The 19,264-nt window shown below is 40.9% G+C and overlaps 1 protein-coding gene across 4 annotated transcripts in view; it reads left to right on the top strand.

Annotated features, from left to right (window-relative positions):
- Positions 1–19,264, top strand: part of B4GALT4 (beta-1,4-galactosyltransferase 4) — a 28,082-nt gene that overhangs the window by 1,019 nt on the left and 7,799 nt on the right. For 2 of the 4 annotated variants that reach the window (XM_088158985.1, XM_088158984.1), the window contains exons 2-5: positions 1,028–1,097; positions 13,356–13,836; positions 15,388–15,620; positions 18,946–19,133. In XM_088158985.1, coding sequence (XP_088015111.1) covers positions 13,569–13,836; positions 15,388–15,620; positions 18,946–19,133 — 689 coding nt within the window. In that variant the 5' untranslated portion in view covers positions 1,028–1,097; positions 13,356–13,568. Of the gene's footprint in view, positions 1–1,027; positions 1,098–2,035; positions 2,113–13,355; positions 13,837–15,387; positions 15,621–18,945; positions 19,134–19,264 lie in introns of those variants that run through there. The other 2 variants (XM_088158987.1, XM_088158986.1) reach the window with 2 other exon arrangements.

Genomic DNA, 19,264 nt, shown 5'->3' with positions numbered 1-19,264 from the left:
CACGGAAACCATTATTTGACAAACATATTCCAGGTGATGATAGAAACAGCTCCCTGAAAGGAGGTTGTAGCCAGGTGGGGGTCGGTCTCTTCTCCCAGGAAACCTGTGACAGGACAAGAGGAGACGGTCTTAAGCTGTGCCAGGGGAAGTTTAGGCTAGACATCATGAAAAAATCCTTCATAGAAAAAGCGAGTGGACTGGGAGTGATTGGAATGGGCTGCCGGGGAGGCGGTGGAGTCGCTGTCCCTGTAGATGTTTAAAAGCAGTCTGGATGTGGCACTTAGTGGTTTAGTTGATGAGGTAGTGTTAGGTCATAGGTTGAACTTGGTGATCTCAAAGGTCTTTTCCAACCTAGCTAATTCTGTGATTCTGTGAAATGTGTTTGGAAGTGTTGAGGGGAAACAGAAGTGGGGCTACTAGCACAAGTATTCAAGAAGGTTTTATTTCTGAATCATAATGTAAATGCTTCTAAAATAGAGCTCTGATAAGATTTGAAACCTTGCAGATTTTAAGATTTTCACAGCATTTTGGTAGTAATAGTCAAAAAGGAGAATATTCAGTTTCTTACTAACACTTGCTTGTCTCAGAGAGTTAACAATGAATATCTCTTGTGGATTTAACATTTTTTCTACCCTTTCATTTGGCACCTGTGGAAGTTTTCAAGGGATAGCTGAGGCAGTTTGCAAGAGAGTTTCCAACACAGAGGTTTAGAGAAAAAGAAGGTGAAAGTTTGATGTCTTTGAGGTAGCTACTATTAAAAGAACCCGAAGAAACTTTGGGATTAGTTAGAAATCTTCAACTTAAATATTTACATTTTTTTTGTCAGTAAAGTTGGTAGCTATGTGAGATGCTCTTTCTCTAAATATTTCTTTTTCTTTGCCAACTCAGTGATGATTCTGTATGTCTTCTGTCGTTAATTGCAAACACTGCTTAAACTTAGAATACTTAAAAGTGCAACTTTGGGGTTTTGTACTATTCTTTCTCACTGTTCAACTTGGATAATATTTCATGAACCTTTCTTTAACAGGGTGAAGTATCACCTTTCATCCAAGAAAATATTACTGTGACTGAGTTTTCTTGATAAACACTTCCTTTAGGTATGATTGATCTTGTTTTTGATTTATGTGATATTTCCATGTCATTTTTGTAAAAGCTGTGTTTCCTTTTCACAAATGCATTTAAGTTAGGAGTAAGGCATTTGCTTCATCTTTGGAAAGCTTGGATTTTTGTTTTTCTCTTTGCTTTGAGTTGGCATGTCCTTCTCTTTTAAATAATATGTAGGAGAAAAATAGAAATGGAAGGGTGCTTGATTGCTGGCTTTCTATTATAAAATCTTAAGTCTAAGCTACCTTTATCAGTTTGGTGAACTTGGCTTTTGTTAGTTTGAAGGAAGTATGCCTGGAGATTCTGTAGCCTGGTCGAATGAATCAAGAACTTGGTTAAAAACATTTTTTGTTTTGTTTTGGTTTTTTGGTTTTTTTTTTGTTTTGTTTTGTTTTGGCAAATAGGAGTTCAAAAGTCACCCAGCAGGTCTGCAGCTGGAATAGCTGGGTTTTGTTTTTTTTTTTTTTTTTGCTTCAGAGACGGGAGGCGTTGCCCTGCATATAAATGGGATCTTGAAAATATTGTAAAATAATGGGAGAAAGCTTCCTTCACCTTTTTTCTTTATGGTTTTCAACCTATGTAGGATGTTTTATAAGTATTTTGTCTTCTGTTTGAAGTGCTTTGGCATGCCTACAAGTAACATGCCTTACAGCTACAATTGGGTCATCTTGGTGTCCTGAGAGCAACAGCTGGGTAATATTTATTTGTCAGGCAGTGAATTGTGGAATAAAGTTATCATGCATTATAATTCAGATAATCCTTTTAAACTGATACAATGGTGATTGTAAATGTGTACAGTGACAAGTAATAGCAATGTATTTGGATCTGATGTTGGTGGGGCATCATCAGCACTAGTCTTGTGCTTCCCCTCAGTCTTCAGTCCTGTAGTTGACTTCTGAACTCTTGCATCTAATTTTATTCATCAGTGAGATGAGAAGGGATAAGACCTGCACAATAATGAGAAACAGAGGGTTGGAAAGGAGACACTTCCCCCAGCTCTGCTTCTGAGTTAAGTATCAACCTCTCTACCTTCTCTCTTCTTCCTGGAAAGAGAGTCTGTCTGCTGCTTGAGTGAGGAGAGTTGGAAAGACAGGAGCTCTTTAGTCCTGGGAGGGTAGGAGAGGAGGAGCCCAATCACATCTCCCTGAATTCTGCAGACTCCCAGGCAGGATCTGGTTAGGTGGGGGAAGGAAATTCGTAACTGAATGTAATAATAATTAGCTGTCTCCCTCTGCCTGAAGTTTGCTGAGCTGCTTTTCCAAAAGGTTTAATAATATCCTGACTCTCAGGAGTGTATTTTTCAAATTACTTCTGCAAGTATTTGATTACAATTTCTCGTTGCAATGTTGCATTAGTTTTGAACTCCAAAATGTTTTTCTAGGCCGTATCGCTTCCAAAGGGTTTGAGTTAGAGCTCTTAAATTGTATGTTTGAAACTTTTCTGCTGCATAGAGATCCATCTGTAGATTGGTTGAAAACTGTCATTGGTGTAAATTGTGTTTTAACATGGAAAAAGTTCCATACATTTAATAGCTTAACAGAGTCATGCCATCTGTACAACTTTTTGATGGATGTCTTTGCAGTAGGCCCTGAGAATTTGTAATCCTTACTGGGATAAGACTGCAAAAATAATAAAAAAATAAATCTGATCATGCCTAAGGAAGCTTTGGCTGGAATGTCTTTGCAGTTCTCATGCTGAAGTACCTTCATGAGAAACAAATAATGGGATTCTGTTCTCAGTTACGCTTTCATAATGCATGTTCAACTCTATTAATTTTCTTTTTTTTTTTCCCAAGTTTTTTTCATAGAAGCTTGTAAACTGAGAATTATAAATGTATTAAGTAGCCACAGGTCTATACTACTTCTGTATTGCTTTAGCTAATTGTGGTTGACACTTCCATTTAAAAAAATGTATTATGAAGCCCAAATAAGAATATGCAATATTGTAATATAGTGGTTTTCTCAGGTTATTTTACTGTGCAGGAAAGAGTTGAGTGAGGAATTTGACTAGGAATGTGTTGAAGTGTTTTTGTAAAGTGTTAAGGCCTCTGACATCTGTAATCTGTACTGAATGATGCCACTCCAGCAAGGCAGCAGTTGCCAGAAAAAAGATATGGTATTGATGAGTTGAGTTGTGACCTGAGCATTCTGTTGCACATTATGTTCCTGTGTTCACAGAAATCTGTTTTATCATGTGTTTTTTCAGGATATTCCACTCATCTTGGATAGGAAGGTGTTTTAAAAAAGTGCTGTATTTAAAAATATTTCTGTGGTAATCATTAGGGAGTGATGGGCTGTCCCAGAGCTATTTGCTGTATCCCTCACTCTGTTGCTTTGGCTGGGCTCAGGCTGACAGTGCCATGTCTTACAGTGAGGTCAGTGGCTCAGCTGTAGTTGTGTAACAAAAGAGGCCATTCATAAATGTGTTTCTTGGCCTAGAGATGCTAGATTGCATTTCCTAGCGTAGCATCAGAGTTCATCGTGCCTCAGGAAAGTGAAAACTGTACTGCAGGATTGGAGTAGCACCCACTCATTTGCTATGGCTGGGGAGAACTCTCTCACCTGAATGTAAAGTAGCCAGTCTCATGTTGTAGCAGGAGGAGAGGCCTTGAAAGAAGCTGCAGCGTATGGCATACTGGCCTGGATCAGTAATGGTGCGCCCAGCAGGATTAGGGTAGTGATTATCCCCCTGTATTTGGCACTGGTGAGGCCACACCTTGAATTCTCTGTCCATTTCTGGGCCCCTCACTACAAGAAAGACATGGAGATGCTGAAACAAATCCAGACAAGGGCAGCAGAGCTGGTGAAAGATCTGGAGCACAAGTCTGATGAGGAGTTGCTGAGGCAGCTGGAGTTGTTTAGCCCGGAAGAAAGAAGAGAGACTTGACCTCTCTTTAGAACTACCTGAGAGAGTTGATCTCTTCTCCCAAGTATCAATCAACAGGACAAGAGGAAATAGCCTCAAGTTGCACCAGGGGAGGTTTAGATTGGATATTGGGAAACATTTCTATATGGAAAGGATTGTCAAGCCCTGGAGCAGACTGCCCTTTGAAGTGGTTAAGTCACTGTTCCTGGAAGTATTTCCAAGACTTCTAGATGTGGTGCTTAGGGACATGGTTTAGTGGTGGACTTAGCAGTGCTGGCTTAAGAGTTGGACTCGATCATAGAGGTTTTTTCCAACCTAGATGATTCTGTAATTCTGTGGCCTGCATTCCTTGTCCCCCTGCACTTTTTTTGGTTGGGAATGAATGAGTGAAGTTGAGCCTGGGAAGAAGGAAGTGGAGGGAAAGTGTACTTCTTGTCTCTCACCATCCTACTGAATTTTTAATTAATAACAAATTCCTTTCCCCAAGTTGAGTCTGCCTTGTAAGTTGGAAAGTGACCTCTGAGTATTTACCTCCCCGTCTTCTGTTTAGGAGTGATAAAGTGAGAGTCCAGCAGCCAGAAAATCAGGAATACACGTTCAAAGGACAATGGACTTCACACATACCAGTGCTCAGGGACTGCTGCATTTGTCTAATGCACTCCCTGTGGAGACAGTTGTTCAGCTTATTGATCATAAACTAGAGCAGGCTGGAACATGAATAGCACTCCTTGTTCAGGGTAACATTGAGTGGAAGAACAGTGGTGTCCATGTTAGGGATATGCAAGATAATGAGACATTCCTATTTTCTTCAATGTCCTACATTAAAAATGTATGGAAATTCCTCTTTCAGTGCTTTTCTGATATGAAGTTCTCTTTGCGTGAAATGGATTTATTGTATTTACCTCCCAAGCCTTTCTTCATTTAAATTGTTGCAATTGCTTTTTCTGTGATGCCCACACTCCCAGAGACAGTAAGTTGTGTAAGCTAAAATATTCAGGCTATTGCCCTGGTTTCAACTGGGATAGGGTTAATTTTCTTCCTAGTAGTTGGTACAGTGGTGTGATTTTTACTTAGTATGAGAATATGGTTGATAACACAGGGATGTTTTGGTTGTTGCTGAGTAGTGTTTACCCCAAGTCTGGGCTTTTCCGTTTCCCATGTTCTGCCAGTGAAAATGCTGGAGTGGTACAGGCGTTTGTGAGGGGCACAGCCAGAACAGCTGACCCCAAATGGCTGAAGGAATATTCCGTACCAAAGGGCATCATTCTCAGTGTATCAGCTGAGGGGAAGGCTGGCCAGGAGCAGCTGCTCAGGGTCCTGCTGGGCATTGGTGAGCAATTGCATCATATCTGTTGTATATTCTAATTATCATTATTGCCACAGTTATTCTAATTATTATTTCCTTCCTTTTCTGTCCTATTAAACGGTTTTTATCTCAGCCTGTGAGTTTTCTCACTTCTACTTTTCTGATTCTCTCCCCCATCCCACTGTTGGTGGGGAGTTGAGGGAGTGGCTGTGTGGTGTTGAGTTGCCAGCTGGGGTTAAACCACGGCAGTTATTTCCTGGTGTGTTGTGTATTGTTTTTTAGTTTGTAATTCAGGGGGTTGGAGCTGCCGGTATCTTTGGTTTTTTATATTGAGTATCAAGCAGTTATCAAGTAATAAGGAGTGTGGAGCCAGCGCATCTGTGTATCTCTTTATATTCTTGACATAACTGGAATATTTTAGCTGGCAGTGGCTGTTACTGTAATCAGGCCCCACAAGCACACCTTGGTCTGTTTCTTTTTAACTCACACATTTCCTCTTGTAGAATGTTACCAGTCATTCCCTGGAAATATCTGTTATCATTCTCCTAAAATAACCATTCCCAGTCAACTGAAAGCTGAACTACTGTTTTTCTGCTGGTCGTCCTACTGGGTTTTCTGACATTTTTCAGTGGGAAGCTGAATCCTTTTCCAGAAGGATTACAGAAGGTTGCTAGAAATTATGCTTGCTTCCTAATCAAGATAGCTCCATGTTTTCATGAGAACTTGTGCTGGTGCAGAGAAATTATAGTTTGGGGTCTGGACCAGAGAGAAAGATGAGATGGTGGCAGTCGAGACCCAGAGTGGTCTGGCTTTGTGACTGACCAGCTGAAACATATGGTAGTGCTAAAGGTTCTTTCTGCACTACTGAGTGTCTGAAATGAGGAAATTTTTTTCTGAAATTCTTGTGCAGTCTTGATAATAGATAAGACCTTTGTGGCACAGAGGAGGTGCCACTGACTGGGGAAGCCTAGAAATACCTACCCACTTGGAATGCATGTATTGCACAAAGAGTTCAAACAGGTTTGAGTTACAAGAGATTTAACACTTGTCATGAGGCTGTACCTATAATTTTTCTCCCATCCTTTACTGCAGTCCACCTTAACCATATACCCTGTGTCTACACAGGTCGTTGCAATGCTTCATCCCTGGTGGTCTGAAGGAGCCCCAGATGGGTGAGATGACAAAGTGACACCTCTGTTTCCATCCAGCTGATCCTGTGGGTTTTCTAGAGGAGTTTTACAGGTCAGAGTGGTAGAATAAGCACCAGTGAGGGACAATGTAGTAAGAGGAAGTTGCCTTTTATGAAAAGAGTCAGTGAACCAGGCTGTTTGCATAAAGTAGATGCTTTGGTTCATGGTGGACTGTCATCAACAAGTATGTCTAGCTGATAACAGAGAGGAGTGTAGTGAGAGCACTGGGACTTCTCCACAGATATGGACAAGAAAGTGGGCAGCTTGGTGTGTATAAGAAGAAGGACATCTCTAATGTTTAGGATCTCCAAATGGAGAAGATGCTGAAAGGACGCTGATAGATTGTGGTTTGCCTTTTGGAGCAAAGGCTTGTGCATTTGTTTCTAATTGGAAGGGTTTGTTGTGGGAATTATTTCTGAGCAGTATTGCTTCTGTCCCAGTATGCCTGAGTGCCTGTATGCTGTTTCTGCTGTGCTAGGAGGAAAGGAGGGAGGCTGGCTGCCATCCCAGCTGGTTCATCAGCTGAGGGAGGGGCATGTGGGACAGCACCACGAAGCCTCTGGCCTGAGGAAAAGTGGGATGTGTTGGCTCTTTTTTTTTGTTCTTTCTTTCTTTCTCCTTTTAAATTTTTTCCCCCCATCCTGTGATATTGAGCTGATTCTTTCCTGCAGCCTGTGAGAGGTAACAGAGATCTCTTTATGGTGTGGGGTTTCCTGGATGAAAAGTGTCTGCTGCTTGTGAAGTGCTCTCCATAGTTGTTGAGTGTTCAGGAGGGAGGGATGTGGTAGCAGCAGTGAGTGGTTTAATGTGCTTTCTTCATTAGGTTTGAAATTCTGAGAAGTGGAAAGGGAGTTTGTTTGAGGATTGGATTTTTTTGTTGTTTGTTTTTCTTTTGAAATAGCACCATTTCTCAGTGCAGTTGGTGGGTTTTAAATAGGAAGAGGTAATAGGATTATGAAAGTGTTGCATAAAAGATAGATTAAAAGCTATTGGCTTAATGCCCTACTAAGAAAGTAATCTGTTGAAAAGAAGGAAGTCCCTGTGAAAGGAGCAAGTATAGACTCTTGTAAAACTTGAAGACTTGAACTGTCCTGCATAGGAAAGCTGATGCTGTACAGTGATTTTTCTACCTTGCCAGTTGTCAGGAATTTTAATTCCTTCTTGGTGGATTTAATGAAGAAGACTGCTACACTTTCTGATGTACCTGGAGCTAACCCATTGCTGCTTTTGATTTTGGTCTAGATAAAATAATAGATAATTATCTGTTTAGTACAGAGCTGATTAAATGTAGTCCCAGGGAACTCTTTCATGCTTCATTTCCTGCTTGAACTTATTACAGTTTTTAGAATTAGGTTGAAGTGAATGCTCGTTGCTGCTGAACCTGTTCTGCTGCCTTTGGAATTTGTATGTGAGCTTGAGGAACTTGCAGGGGCTTCTAGAAAATCCTGCATGGGATATCTGTCCTTACTCGACCCTGTGAAACAGGTAGTCAGAAAGTTTGTTTGTGTAAATTAAAAATTAATTTTCCTTTCGTCAGATGAAAATATCTTTCAGGAGCTGTCCTGCAGATGTTCCCTACAGGGTGAATTGTTTCAAATGTGAACATGTGAAAAGTAAAATTTAGGCACCATGTTCTCACTGATTATTTATACTGCTAAGCCTAACTTTTTTTGGATAAGTAATCACTTGATTCTAGGCTTTGGCATAATTATCAACATGACATAATATCTAAATATGTATCAGGGAAAAATCATTGTTTGGAACATAATGAGTTTTTATCAACTCCAGTTACTTACCAAATTTTGTTCATAAGGTTACTTTCCTTCACTAACATCTAGGTGAGGGCTATCAGTTCTCAGTCTTCTGGCTGATACTGACTTTGTCTAGGAATTCTGCTTCGATGAAAAAGAACAGCCTTTAGTCCAGCATTCATGGGCATTTCTGAGCTTGGTAGTGCTACTGGCTTCAGTGCACAGGTTAACCCTGCAGCCCTTACATGGGGAACCACCTTGTATGTGTGTTGCTTGCTCATTCTGTTCTTTCACAGTGTGTCAGACTCCAGTGCACGTGTGTTTCTGCTGGGATAACCCTGTATGAGTATGGATGGGGTTCTGATCTTCTCAGTTTGCTTCAGAAGTCTTGTCCATGCTGGAACCTTGCTTACTATTTTGGACTACCTGGATGGAAAAGGGCAAGTTAGGGCTTCATGGTTGTCTCATCAGGCTCAAGGATGAGAAATGAACGCCCCTGCTCCTGGAGAAGTCATACAGCTGTGTCCTGGATGGGTTCCTGCAGATAAATCTCTTCTGAGCAGTGCCAGGAACCTTCTAACAAGGAAGCAGTGTTTAAACGGCACGTGATTCAAAACACATAGCAGGCTACAGAACTTGGGTTGTCAGAGAAGCTGCAGAGCACAAGGACAGTTGTTGGTACAGATGTGATATTGGGAAAGGCTGAACATGCACTATTTTTGTGCCTCAACATGATCAGGAAGCTATTTAGAATTGTGTTACAGCATCTGTCTAGATGAGAGTATATCTACATGTAGATGGAGACCTGATACCTTTTCCATCGATTTTTAGAATTCTGAGTGATGCCATATTTGCAAACTATGGCTTTGTTGTGTTTACTTTTTTTTTTAATTATACATCTTGAAATGGGTACTGTGGTGGTTTTGACCTTGTGGTCTGAAGGGCCGTACCCTTCTAGCCAGCTGTAACTTTCTACACTAGGTTTGGTTATGCTTCACTGAGAATTTTTTTTACAAGAAAGTTGCACTTTGTTTCCTATAGAAGTTTCTTTGGTCTATTTTATGAAGGTCACATAAAACTAGTCAGGTTTCAGAGCTATGAGAAGAGTTTAGTTGCACTAGTGTTCTCCTACCCATGTTTGAGGGTTGGTCACCCTGAGTTATGAAGTGTAGGAGAAAAAAGAACCATGTTTCCAGCTTCTGAGATACTGTTGTTTATAGCAAGATTTGTTTGCACGTGGTATAATGTATGACTAGGTGGCCTTTTTTCACCACCACCCCCAACCAATATATCAGCCATAATCCAGGGATACCAAAGATGAAAAGATGTGCTTCATTAACTACTTCGGGAACAAAAGGAAGATGAGAAATTGATCAGTGGGACGGGGGGACTTGGTTGCTCAGGATGTGGAAAGGACTCAACTACTGAATCTCTCTTCTACATCAATTTTTACTCTCAAGACTATTAAGGCTGGAGTAGATTTTGCATGACTATTCTAGTCAGCATTTGATTAAGATTATTCCCTTAATAATGATTTCAAATTATGTGTTATAACTCTGGCTTTTATACTGCTTCTTAAAGTATGGCTTTTTAGCAGAAGGCCCTGAGCCTATTTTTTTTTTTTTCCTTTACCAAGGTCAAAGCTCTGGTCTTCTTGACTCTAGGTTAGCTGCCTGACTTAGCAACCAAGGTACTTTAGGCTTGCTGAAAGATGACTTTTTTAAACTGAATAGTCCTTAGTGTGAAATGGTAACACAACACCCTCCAGAGGGGCAATGGCCAAGGTTTCTTTTTGTTTCTCTGACAGGTAGGTTCTTACTGAGGCTTAACTTCTTGCTTGTCCTTTTATTCTCAGTTATTGTCATCTTAAGTTCCCAAGTTCTCAGTCTTTGTCAGGAGTCATAAAAGTGACAGCTCTTCACTGTCATCTTCATTCATAAGGGTACAGTTTTTCTACAATTCTTCGTCCTCCGTTGGTAGAATCCGGTTTGCCTTTCTGTGCACATGCCATTCTCATGTTTCAGAGGGAAAAAAGCCAGGCAAACAACCTTTTAACCTCTGAAGTAATAATGTATGGTAATTGGTGGGTGAACTGATTCATCTGTGTTTTTCCATTTAAAATACCGAAATACCTTTGTGTGTCTGCATCTTGAAATACATGCTGTATTCTCTGTAGATAACCCAAAAAATCAAACTGCAGGTTTCTGAAACATGAATTACTGTCCTTCTATATGAGTGTTGTGATGAGTTGAAGGTGACTAATGGTTGTGCTCATGTGTGCAAATTTTTGCTGCCGTGTTGAAGGGCTCAAGTGTATTTTAAGCAGGAGCAGCATTCTGTTGCTGACATAGAAGCCAGTGGAGATGTGAGTTTAGTTATTATGGGAAATTTTTCACACTGACAGTAGTATAGTGTGAATATTTGTCCGAGACAAGTAATGTGAACTTTTAGTAGCAACTACTTATAGAATCTTGCAAATCTGTCAAAGGAAATTCATGTGTGAGATTTGGAATAGGAGTGGAGGAGAATAGAAATAAAGTTGGTGCAGTAAGTTCATAGTTTATATCCATAATTTTAACATCCTAGTACCTTAGCAATTTTACACCTGCATGCTCTTCCTGATATTTTAACAAGAACAACAAAATATTTCAGAAGCTGCTTCTTTTGACTAGTACTGCTGCCTGCCTCCTGGTGCTTCTTTATAACTTTTCCCATGGATAGTTAACTTTAAACTTTATGAACAAAATTTATGAACAAAAGTATTTCTTATGGGGGCAACCTATTTGCACTAATCTGAATACCAGTGGTGAGCAACAGTTTTAACTCTTTTTAAAGATTGTATTCCATTTCTGGGAAAGTGGGAAGCAGTGAATATAATAAACACTGTTGGGAAGGACGAAAATTTAACAGAAGAATTTTACAGATACTCAGAAGGTTCTATAGTTCTATAGGAAAGCAAGTTTAGATATAGAAGAAAAGAATTGCTGAGCCGGTCTTACTGGGTAACTAAAAGGCAAAGAGCAAGTAAGTTGGAAGGGGCTTTTGTGGCTTACAGCAAAGGATAAATCCACCTCAAACAAAAGATGTTTTTACCAAACAAAAGGATTTGCACAGGCAAACAAGAAAGCCAATATTGCAAGTAAAGAAAAGATCTCAGAATTTTACACTGCAAGAAAACTGAAAAACAACTTCTAGCTTAAATTGTAACATAGTAACCTTCTGTGATAGGAAAAGAATAGCATGAATATGGTAATGCTAGTAGTTATGTTAGGTTATATGTAAATGTAAAAGGTATTGTGTATGATGTTGATTGGTTGTTATGTAACAAAATGCACAGCAGAGAAAGAATTATAATGCTTTGTAACATGAATGGAATTGGGCTTCAGGACACACAGCTTGCCTATAGCCAGCAGCTATAGGCTCACCCACGACCCTCAACTGCTGTAACCTCGTCTATGCAATAAACAGCATTTTTCAGGCTCTTATAAAACACCTTTTGATAGTCATTTGCTGCATGTTAAATTCAGTATCTTAATTTTTACGTTGTCCTTTTCAGCCCAGGTTAATCTGGGGTGCACTTGAATTGGATGATGGAGAAGGAAATTCTCTCCTCATGCATGCACTTTATGCTTTGAGACCTTTGGTTTGTTTTGGACAAAATTGCACCCTTTGGGGGAAGGGCTTCACCTGATGAATGCTGCATAGTAGCCGAGAGGCCATCAATGGCAGCAATTTAGATTATTCCATAGAAACTTGTAGGTAGAGTTTAGATAAGCAAATTCTAAGGTCTTTGATTTAATAATTACAGGCTAATATTACCCATGAGGTTCACACTGCTCTCAGATGATTCATAGAGCTTATCACTGATTTCCTGTGTGCAACTGTTGCAGGGTGTAAACTGATGGGGACGGTGGATATTTTCTCTTTTATTTGAGTCCCTTTACTTCCTTTAGAGAATTGCTGTGTGTTGCATGTGAATGGGGAAAGCAGGTTGGCTCTTCCATGAAGTGCCTGCCAGGAGGGACAGCAGCTGGTAATTCCCAGTGAGTTCATCTTGCTAGTCCTGGGTCAGGCTCCTGTACACATTCCCACAGATCAGCAAAATTCTCCAGGCCTAAACTAGGGGGAATGTGGAGTTACTTTGCTCCTTATGCCTGTGTTATCTCTCCAGGGTCTCATGTACTTCAGAGGCTGGTATAAAATAACCTTTTCCATGTTTTTGTGTTTCTTCTCTTTGATCTAGCCTGTTTCATGTGCATTGTCTTTAATCACTGGCTTTGCTTCACTTAGACTAAGTCCTTGTTCTTCTCAGAGGTGGTAGTTTTCTTGTGTGCTTTCTATATCAGAGCTTTCTTTTATTAAAATTTCGTTCTTTCTCTGCTATGACATGATAACAGCCAAAAGAAGTAGACTGGTAACTACAGTATGATGGCAGTGAAAGGCTGTATGAAAATGGAGCCCTTGAAAGAGGGCAGGAAGTGGAAAAAAGGTTTGGCTCCTCATACCTAACACTTTTGAAAAACTGAACCTTTTCCTTAAAAAGCAGGAAGATTTTCTTCCTTCAGCTGTGTGAGAGGGGGAATACTGGACAAAGACCCAAAAGGTGGTACTGAAAGGCAGCAGATAAAGAATAATGATTTTGATACCAGTCAGGTGTTGTGGGTTTCACATTGCATTGTGCAGAGCAATGTAGCATCAATAATACTGTCTTTCAGAAGAAAACAGTTTTATTTCTACAGAGATTAATGTGGTTTTCATTTTGGATGGGCTTTACTCATAGCAAGCAGAATCTCTTGCTTTGCAACTGTTACTGATTTTGGTAGGAACAGAAGTAGTAAAACCTGTATATTGCCAAGCACTGTACACAGACATAACATGGGGTAGTGGTTGCACTTTCTGATCTGAAAAAAACCCAAAACGATTGAGAGAGAAGAACAAAACAGGAAAGTGATTTACATAAAGTCATGCAGCTGGTTTGTGGCTGAGCTAAGATCTAAGCTCAGTGTCTTGGTTTCTGACCAGTTGTTCATACTTGCTGTTCCTTTTGTATATGGTCATAACCTGTTTTCATGCAGTCTGTGAAGGTGTAGACGTGGAGAAACTAATTATCTCCTTCCTTTTTTCTTTTTTGTGGTCCAGGTTAAAGTCATATTTAGTGACATTTGAAGAGCAAACAATACTATGGCTCCATGAATTTCAAAACTGCAGGAAGTGCAGCAGCTCTTCCTACCTCCAGCTTTACTTCCCTACTGTGACATTCTTATTGGGAACTGTGGTTTCATCCCCACTGGATATGCAGTAACCTGCCTTGGCATCAGAGCAGAGGAAGCAATTTGTGGATCAGGGAAAGCCATGGCCTTGGGCTTGAATGTTTTCAACCTCTTCTATAAGTTCAAAGTGTTGGTGCTTGTCACTTCATTTGTGATGGTGCTATGGACCACATTCGGTTACTTAGTGGACACCAGACAGGAAATTGCTAAAGCTAAGAGCATGGTGGAGTTTTTCAGGAGGGTAACTAGCCTGGAGTACAGTCAGAAGGAAGAGAAGATTGAATCCACTGCAGACGTTCCCATGGTGAAATCATTTCAGGGTCCCTGCCCAGCTCTGTCTCCATACCTGCGTAAGTGATGGTGTTTTCCTTTCCTCTCTGACGTGTTAATCTACTGTAGTGCTGCTGACTTCGGTTTCTTCCTAGCCGTATTCCAGTTGGATACCTTTCCTGAGAAACCAATATAAGCAGTTGCAGGAAGCACTTCTGGGGGAGGGAGTGTCTTGTGGCACCCAGTGCCTGTGCTGGGTCTAGCTGGGAGAGCAGCTGGTGCTGCGCTCTGCATTTGTTGATAAAACAGCTTTGGTAACACACCAGTGGCTTGGCTACTCTCAACAGTATTTACACTCTGATGAGGCTTTGTCTCTGTCTATCCTGGCCCTCTAAAATCCAGTGGGGTGGGCAGGAGGCTGGGAGAGGACACAGCCCTGACTGCTGACCCCAGCTGACTACAGGGGTGTTCCATACCCTGTGACTGTGCCACTCATCATGCTCAGCAGTAAAAGCTCAGGGAAAAGAGGAAGGAGGGATGTTCGTGGTGGCAGTATCTGTCTTCCCAACAACTGCTGGATATGCTGAAGCCCTGCTGCCCTAGATGTGGCCAGACGCCTGTCTACCAATGGGAATTAATGAAGGAATTTTTCTTTTCCCTTGCTTATGCATGCATCTTTTGCTTTTTTAAAAAATTAAATTATTTTTGTTTAACAAGTGCTTTCCTCTTTCCCCAGTTTTTTGCCTTTCATTATTAAATATACTTTTGTGTGTCTATATTGACAATTGAAGGACTTCACAACTCTGTTGCAATTAGCACTAGTTATGATGAAGGTTCAAATGGGTGACTGTTTTCTTTGTTTGGGCGTTTATATTATTCTACTTATTTCTTGGCTTGGTACTGCTAGCAGCACCAGGCTCCTGCTTTGCAGTATCATGTCATTATCTTCTTTCTCTTCCTTATCGTGAGCCTGATTAGGGATTTGTTTGGAAAGCTGATTCTTCCCTGATGTAGTCCAAAAGCTATTGTCTCTGCACAACCTCACCCCAAGACACATTTGATTAAGTAAATGCAGCGATGGCTGTAGCCATCACAGCTGCCTGTATTGTAATTTTTCATGGGATTGCTGAGTCCAGAGGAGCTGGGATGATAGCTCAGTGTAAGAGAAGGAATGAAAATTTCATTTGGCTACAGAAAGCTTTGGTATGTTTTATCTTACTAATTTATAGCCTTCAGCCTGTTGTCCTTTTTTTGTGCTTTAGGTACCAATGACTTCTTACAGCCACAGTCCTATGTCTCTTTCCACTTTATTCTCGTCTGCTTTGCCCTGGCAGCCATTTCTGGCCAATCCTTCTGCAGTAGCTTAGAACTTCTCTTGAGTTTTTAAAAAATATTTTTGTTTTATTGCTGCTACTTCATAGTCATTTTAAGCAACTACATGCTTGACACCCTCCCCTTCTACTGCCTGCATAAAATCCTTGTAGTACTACTTTTCTCTTGGAAGGGAGGGAAGCCAGTTGGGGCTTGAACCTGGGTTTCTTACACTGGTTGCATAGTGCCTCATTAAGTGACTGGACCAGCCACAACTTACCTGAAAGGACTCAGGAAAGGTTCTTGTGCTTCTCTTACAGGAGGTGCCAGCAAACTCTCCTTCAAACCATTGGTTACACTGGAAGAAGTGCAAAAGAAGAACCCTCTGGTAGCTAAGGGCCGGTATCAGCCTGTGGAGTGCTCAGCCCTGCAGCACGTGGCCATCCTTATCCCACACCGCAACCGAGAGAAGCATCTGCTGTACCTCCTGCAGCATCTCCACCCCTTCCTGCAAAGGCAGCAGCTGGATTATGGCATCTATGTCATTCACCAGGTGAGGCAGCTGTGCAGAGGTGTTTGGGTGAGGATGATGGCTCTGCCCTGCAGCCTCAGGAGAGGCTTCTGCTGCCTCTGCTGTCTGACATCAGTCCTCCAAGCCTGCCTCCAACAATTCTGCTTGCTGAGGGACGCAACAATGCCTGCAGTCACTGCTGGTGGCAGTCCTGGATCTCAGGGCTGGGGAGTATTGGCTGGGGAGTGTCTTTATCTGGTGTTCATTTCTAAGTCTAACTAACTTGGTGTTTCTGAGTTAACATGCAAGGTCAGCATCTTTTGCACAGCTGATGTAACTCAGTTCTCTTGCGGTATCCACATATGTAACTAGGCTGGCCTGTTCTGTCTTCACATTTGGAGTAATTTGGATAGAAGGCCCTAGTTTCTCTCTAGCCCTTCTCTCCAATCAGGCTCTTGTCCTTAGTATGTTGTGTTTATCATGTGGTTTTATTTTTGCTTTCTCAAACTAAACATTACAGCTGCTGCTTGTAGCTGCTTTATTTGCCCAGCAAGTGCAGTGGGAAGTAGTCATCATGGAAGAGCAGTTGGATCCTCAAAGATTTATTTATTTCTTTATTTGCATTTTTTCTAGCAATGCTGTTTCAGTGGCTAAAACCTAAGCAGACTTGTGCCACATTGTCTTTCATCAAGATGCTTATGTTTTAATTGCATATGCTAAGAGTATTATATATCTTCTTTTGTAATATGTCTTTTTCTTGATCTTCTGTTATGTTTGCTTTCTTTTACTGTCGTTTACTTATATGTTCTACTTTGGCTCCAAAAAGTTGAGGTAGCAGAAGAAAAAGGTGATAAATTAAAACAGTTTCTCTTCCCTCCTGATTAAAGAGCCTAGAGTATGAGGCAGTGCTTTTTAGGTGAAAGTTTCCACTCTAACACTTCTGCTCAACTGAATGTCTCAGCCAAACAGCAATAAAAGTCATGGCATGATATTTTTACTTGGAATGAACTGTTCTTTCATTGTTTAGAGTCATCATGTGGCCTCTAGAGTGGAAAACCAAGGGCTTTTTTTCCTGGATTAATATGTACTATAATCATACATTTGCTGGCTTATTCTAGCAGGAAGCAGTGGTTCGGAATAAATTATTGGGAGAATAGGCATAGCTTTTTAATTTACTTAAATATGTGAAGTGGAGAACTGCTGTTGTCATGTTACTAAAAGTAACAGCAGTGTCAAGTCTGAACTTGTTCTATCAGAGATTATTCTTGGAAGCTTTCACGTAGCTTTTCCATGCAGGTAGGCATGCCCAAAGACTGGAGAGTGGGTCTGACAAAACTCTTCTGGGGCAAATCCATCTTCACTCTCAGTTTGTGATGTCATTAGTTGTTCTACGCCTCTTTTGTCTTTTGGAAAGACAAACAGGATTTAACTGTTAAAATACACAGTCTGCTTTGGAGGTAGATTAAATGGGCCTTTTGTATTTTTTTTCTGTGAGCCACTGAAGGGCTTACTCCAGATTTCTTCTTTATGGGCTGCTTTTAGCATTTCTAAAGTCGTGCTTCTCTAAATGTATGCATACATGAATTGTGCACTCAAAACAGTGTGAGTTTGTAATCCCTAAAGGGTGAGTAATTTCTTTCCCAACATAAATTTGTCTTGTGGTCAGTGTTATTCTTCCATAGAAACAAAGGGAGACAATTCTGTCCTCGATAAAAGATGAGTAAATTTTACTGTTTGTTCAGTATGTAGTCTGACATGGAAAACTGCCCTTCCTGGAAAGCAGTGTCAGCTGGCCTTTGGCTGCTGTGGTGGCTTGCACTGTTGAGGAAAACAGAACTTCAGCAGATGGAAGAGGCTGTCCTGAATTGGGCTGGGTTTGATACTCAATACAAGTGATATTCTCCAAATGTACCTTACCAGACATCTGATTTGTTCGGTTCACTCAATAACTTATGTGTTCATCCTCAGGAAGAGACTGTCTCATGGGTATTTTTATATATGGGACATTTTAAGAAAAACAAGATACACAAAAATCCACCCCGTTCAGAAATTTGGCATCCTGATTTTAGATGAATTGTATCTAATTTTTTTTACTGGAAAATTTCTCTCCAGACGATGGATGCAATTGATTATCCATCTCTTAATTTCTCAGAATGGGCACTGTATTGTATTTCTCAGACTGCAGGTATGGAGTCATAAATCCCATAAATCTTCATTCAGGAGCAGATGGTTGTTTTAGTGAACAAATCCTGCTTTAGAGCAAAGTGTTACTTTTTAGTACAATAAAACATGCTCTATATATAACAGCTTTTCTCTACAGCTCACCTTCTCTCAGCCTGGGGAGTCCAGCTTCTTTCTTATTTTCTGTGGACCCTCTTTCTGTCCAGGCACCTTCTAGAAAATTTGCTATAATTCCAAGCAGTTTCTGTTGAAAATATTATTTTTTATTATTCTTTAAAGTACACAGGTTCCTTGCTCTGGAAAATAACTGTCCTGTCTGTTGCTGGGAAGGCAGGAGGTGGCCCTCTGGTCCCAAGTGGGAACTTGAGGCAAATCCTCACTTTGTCCTCAAGAGCAGAAAGCCTTCTGCAGACTGGTGCAGTGTGCAGCCAGGTAAAAAAGGAAAATAGCAAGATAAGCATATGTCTTGCTCCAAAGTGAATGTTGACTTGATAAGCTTACAGAACTGCCAGGTGTGTGTGGATATACTTGTACCTCAGAGATGAAAAATCAGATTTTTGAAAAGCGGGTACTAAGTAACTTACAGCAAAAGCAAACGGTGAAGTCTAGTAGAAAGGTGAAAAAGCTCACCTGTGTATGAGCTGAAGAAATACAGGGAACTCTTCCAGCATTGCTGTCCTCCAAACTGAGGGGACAGGCATAAATAGTTCATGGTAAGGGCTCTAACATCTAGAGACTAATTAGCATGGGATTAACATCGGGGTTTAGTTTGGTTTTGCTTTTTTTAAAAAGGACTTCCATGAGCCTTACTGACACAGTTGTATGGAACACCAGTTTCTATACTGGTATCTCTTCTGTTGTGGAACCTGATGGTAACTCTAGCACCAGGGGCAGAAGGGCGGTTAAGCTTTGGAGCACTCACACTTGCAGTGCCCAGCTAAGCACAGGCTTTCCTGGCCCTGTCTGAGTGTGTTTGTGATGAATAGAGGCTAGAGAAACACTTTGCACCATTAGCCACTCAGATGCTGTGCCTGGGGCACTCTGTGCATTTACTGCTCTCCAGGTGCTGGAAAAGCCACGTGGGTGTGGTTACAAACTAGCAGTTGGAACAAAAACCTGGGAGCAGCTCTGATTCAAAAGCTGTGACACCTTCTTAAGAGTTGTTTTTTTCCATTTTTTTCCACAGGCTGGAAACACCAAATTTAATCGAGCCAAACTGCTGAATGTAGGATACCTAGAGGCCCTAAAAGAAGTGAACTGGGACTGTTTCATTTTCCATGATGTGGATTTGGTGCCAGAAAATGACTTTAACATTTACATGTGTGACACACAACCAAAGCACCTTGTAGTTGGCAGGAACAATACTGGATACAGGTAGGAAACCAGGAATATGGAAAGAATAGCAGTGGGGAAATACCATGTTACAGGTGATGTTCCTCTTCTGATGGAGCTGTGTGCTGGTATCTACCCTTCCTTGTGACACCAGGTTTCTGGCAATAACACTT

The sequence above is a fragment of the Sturnus vulgaris genome, chromosome 2, assembly GCF_052056855.1.
Source record: "Sturnus vulgaris isolate bStuVul1 chromosome 2, bStuVul1.hap1, whole genome shotgun sequence".
NCBI classification, from domain to species: Eukaryota; Metazoa; Chordata; class Aves; order Passeriformes; family Sturnidae; genus Sturnus; species Sturnus vulgaris.
Note: the sequence above shows the minus strand (reverse complement) of the source record. Positions and strands in the feature narration are given on the sequence as shown.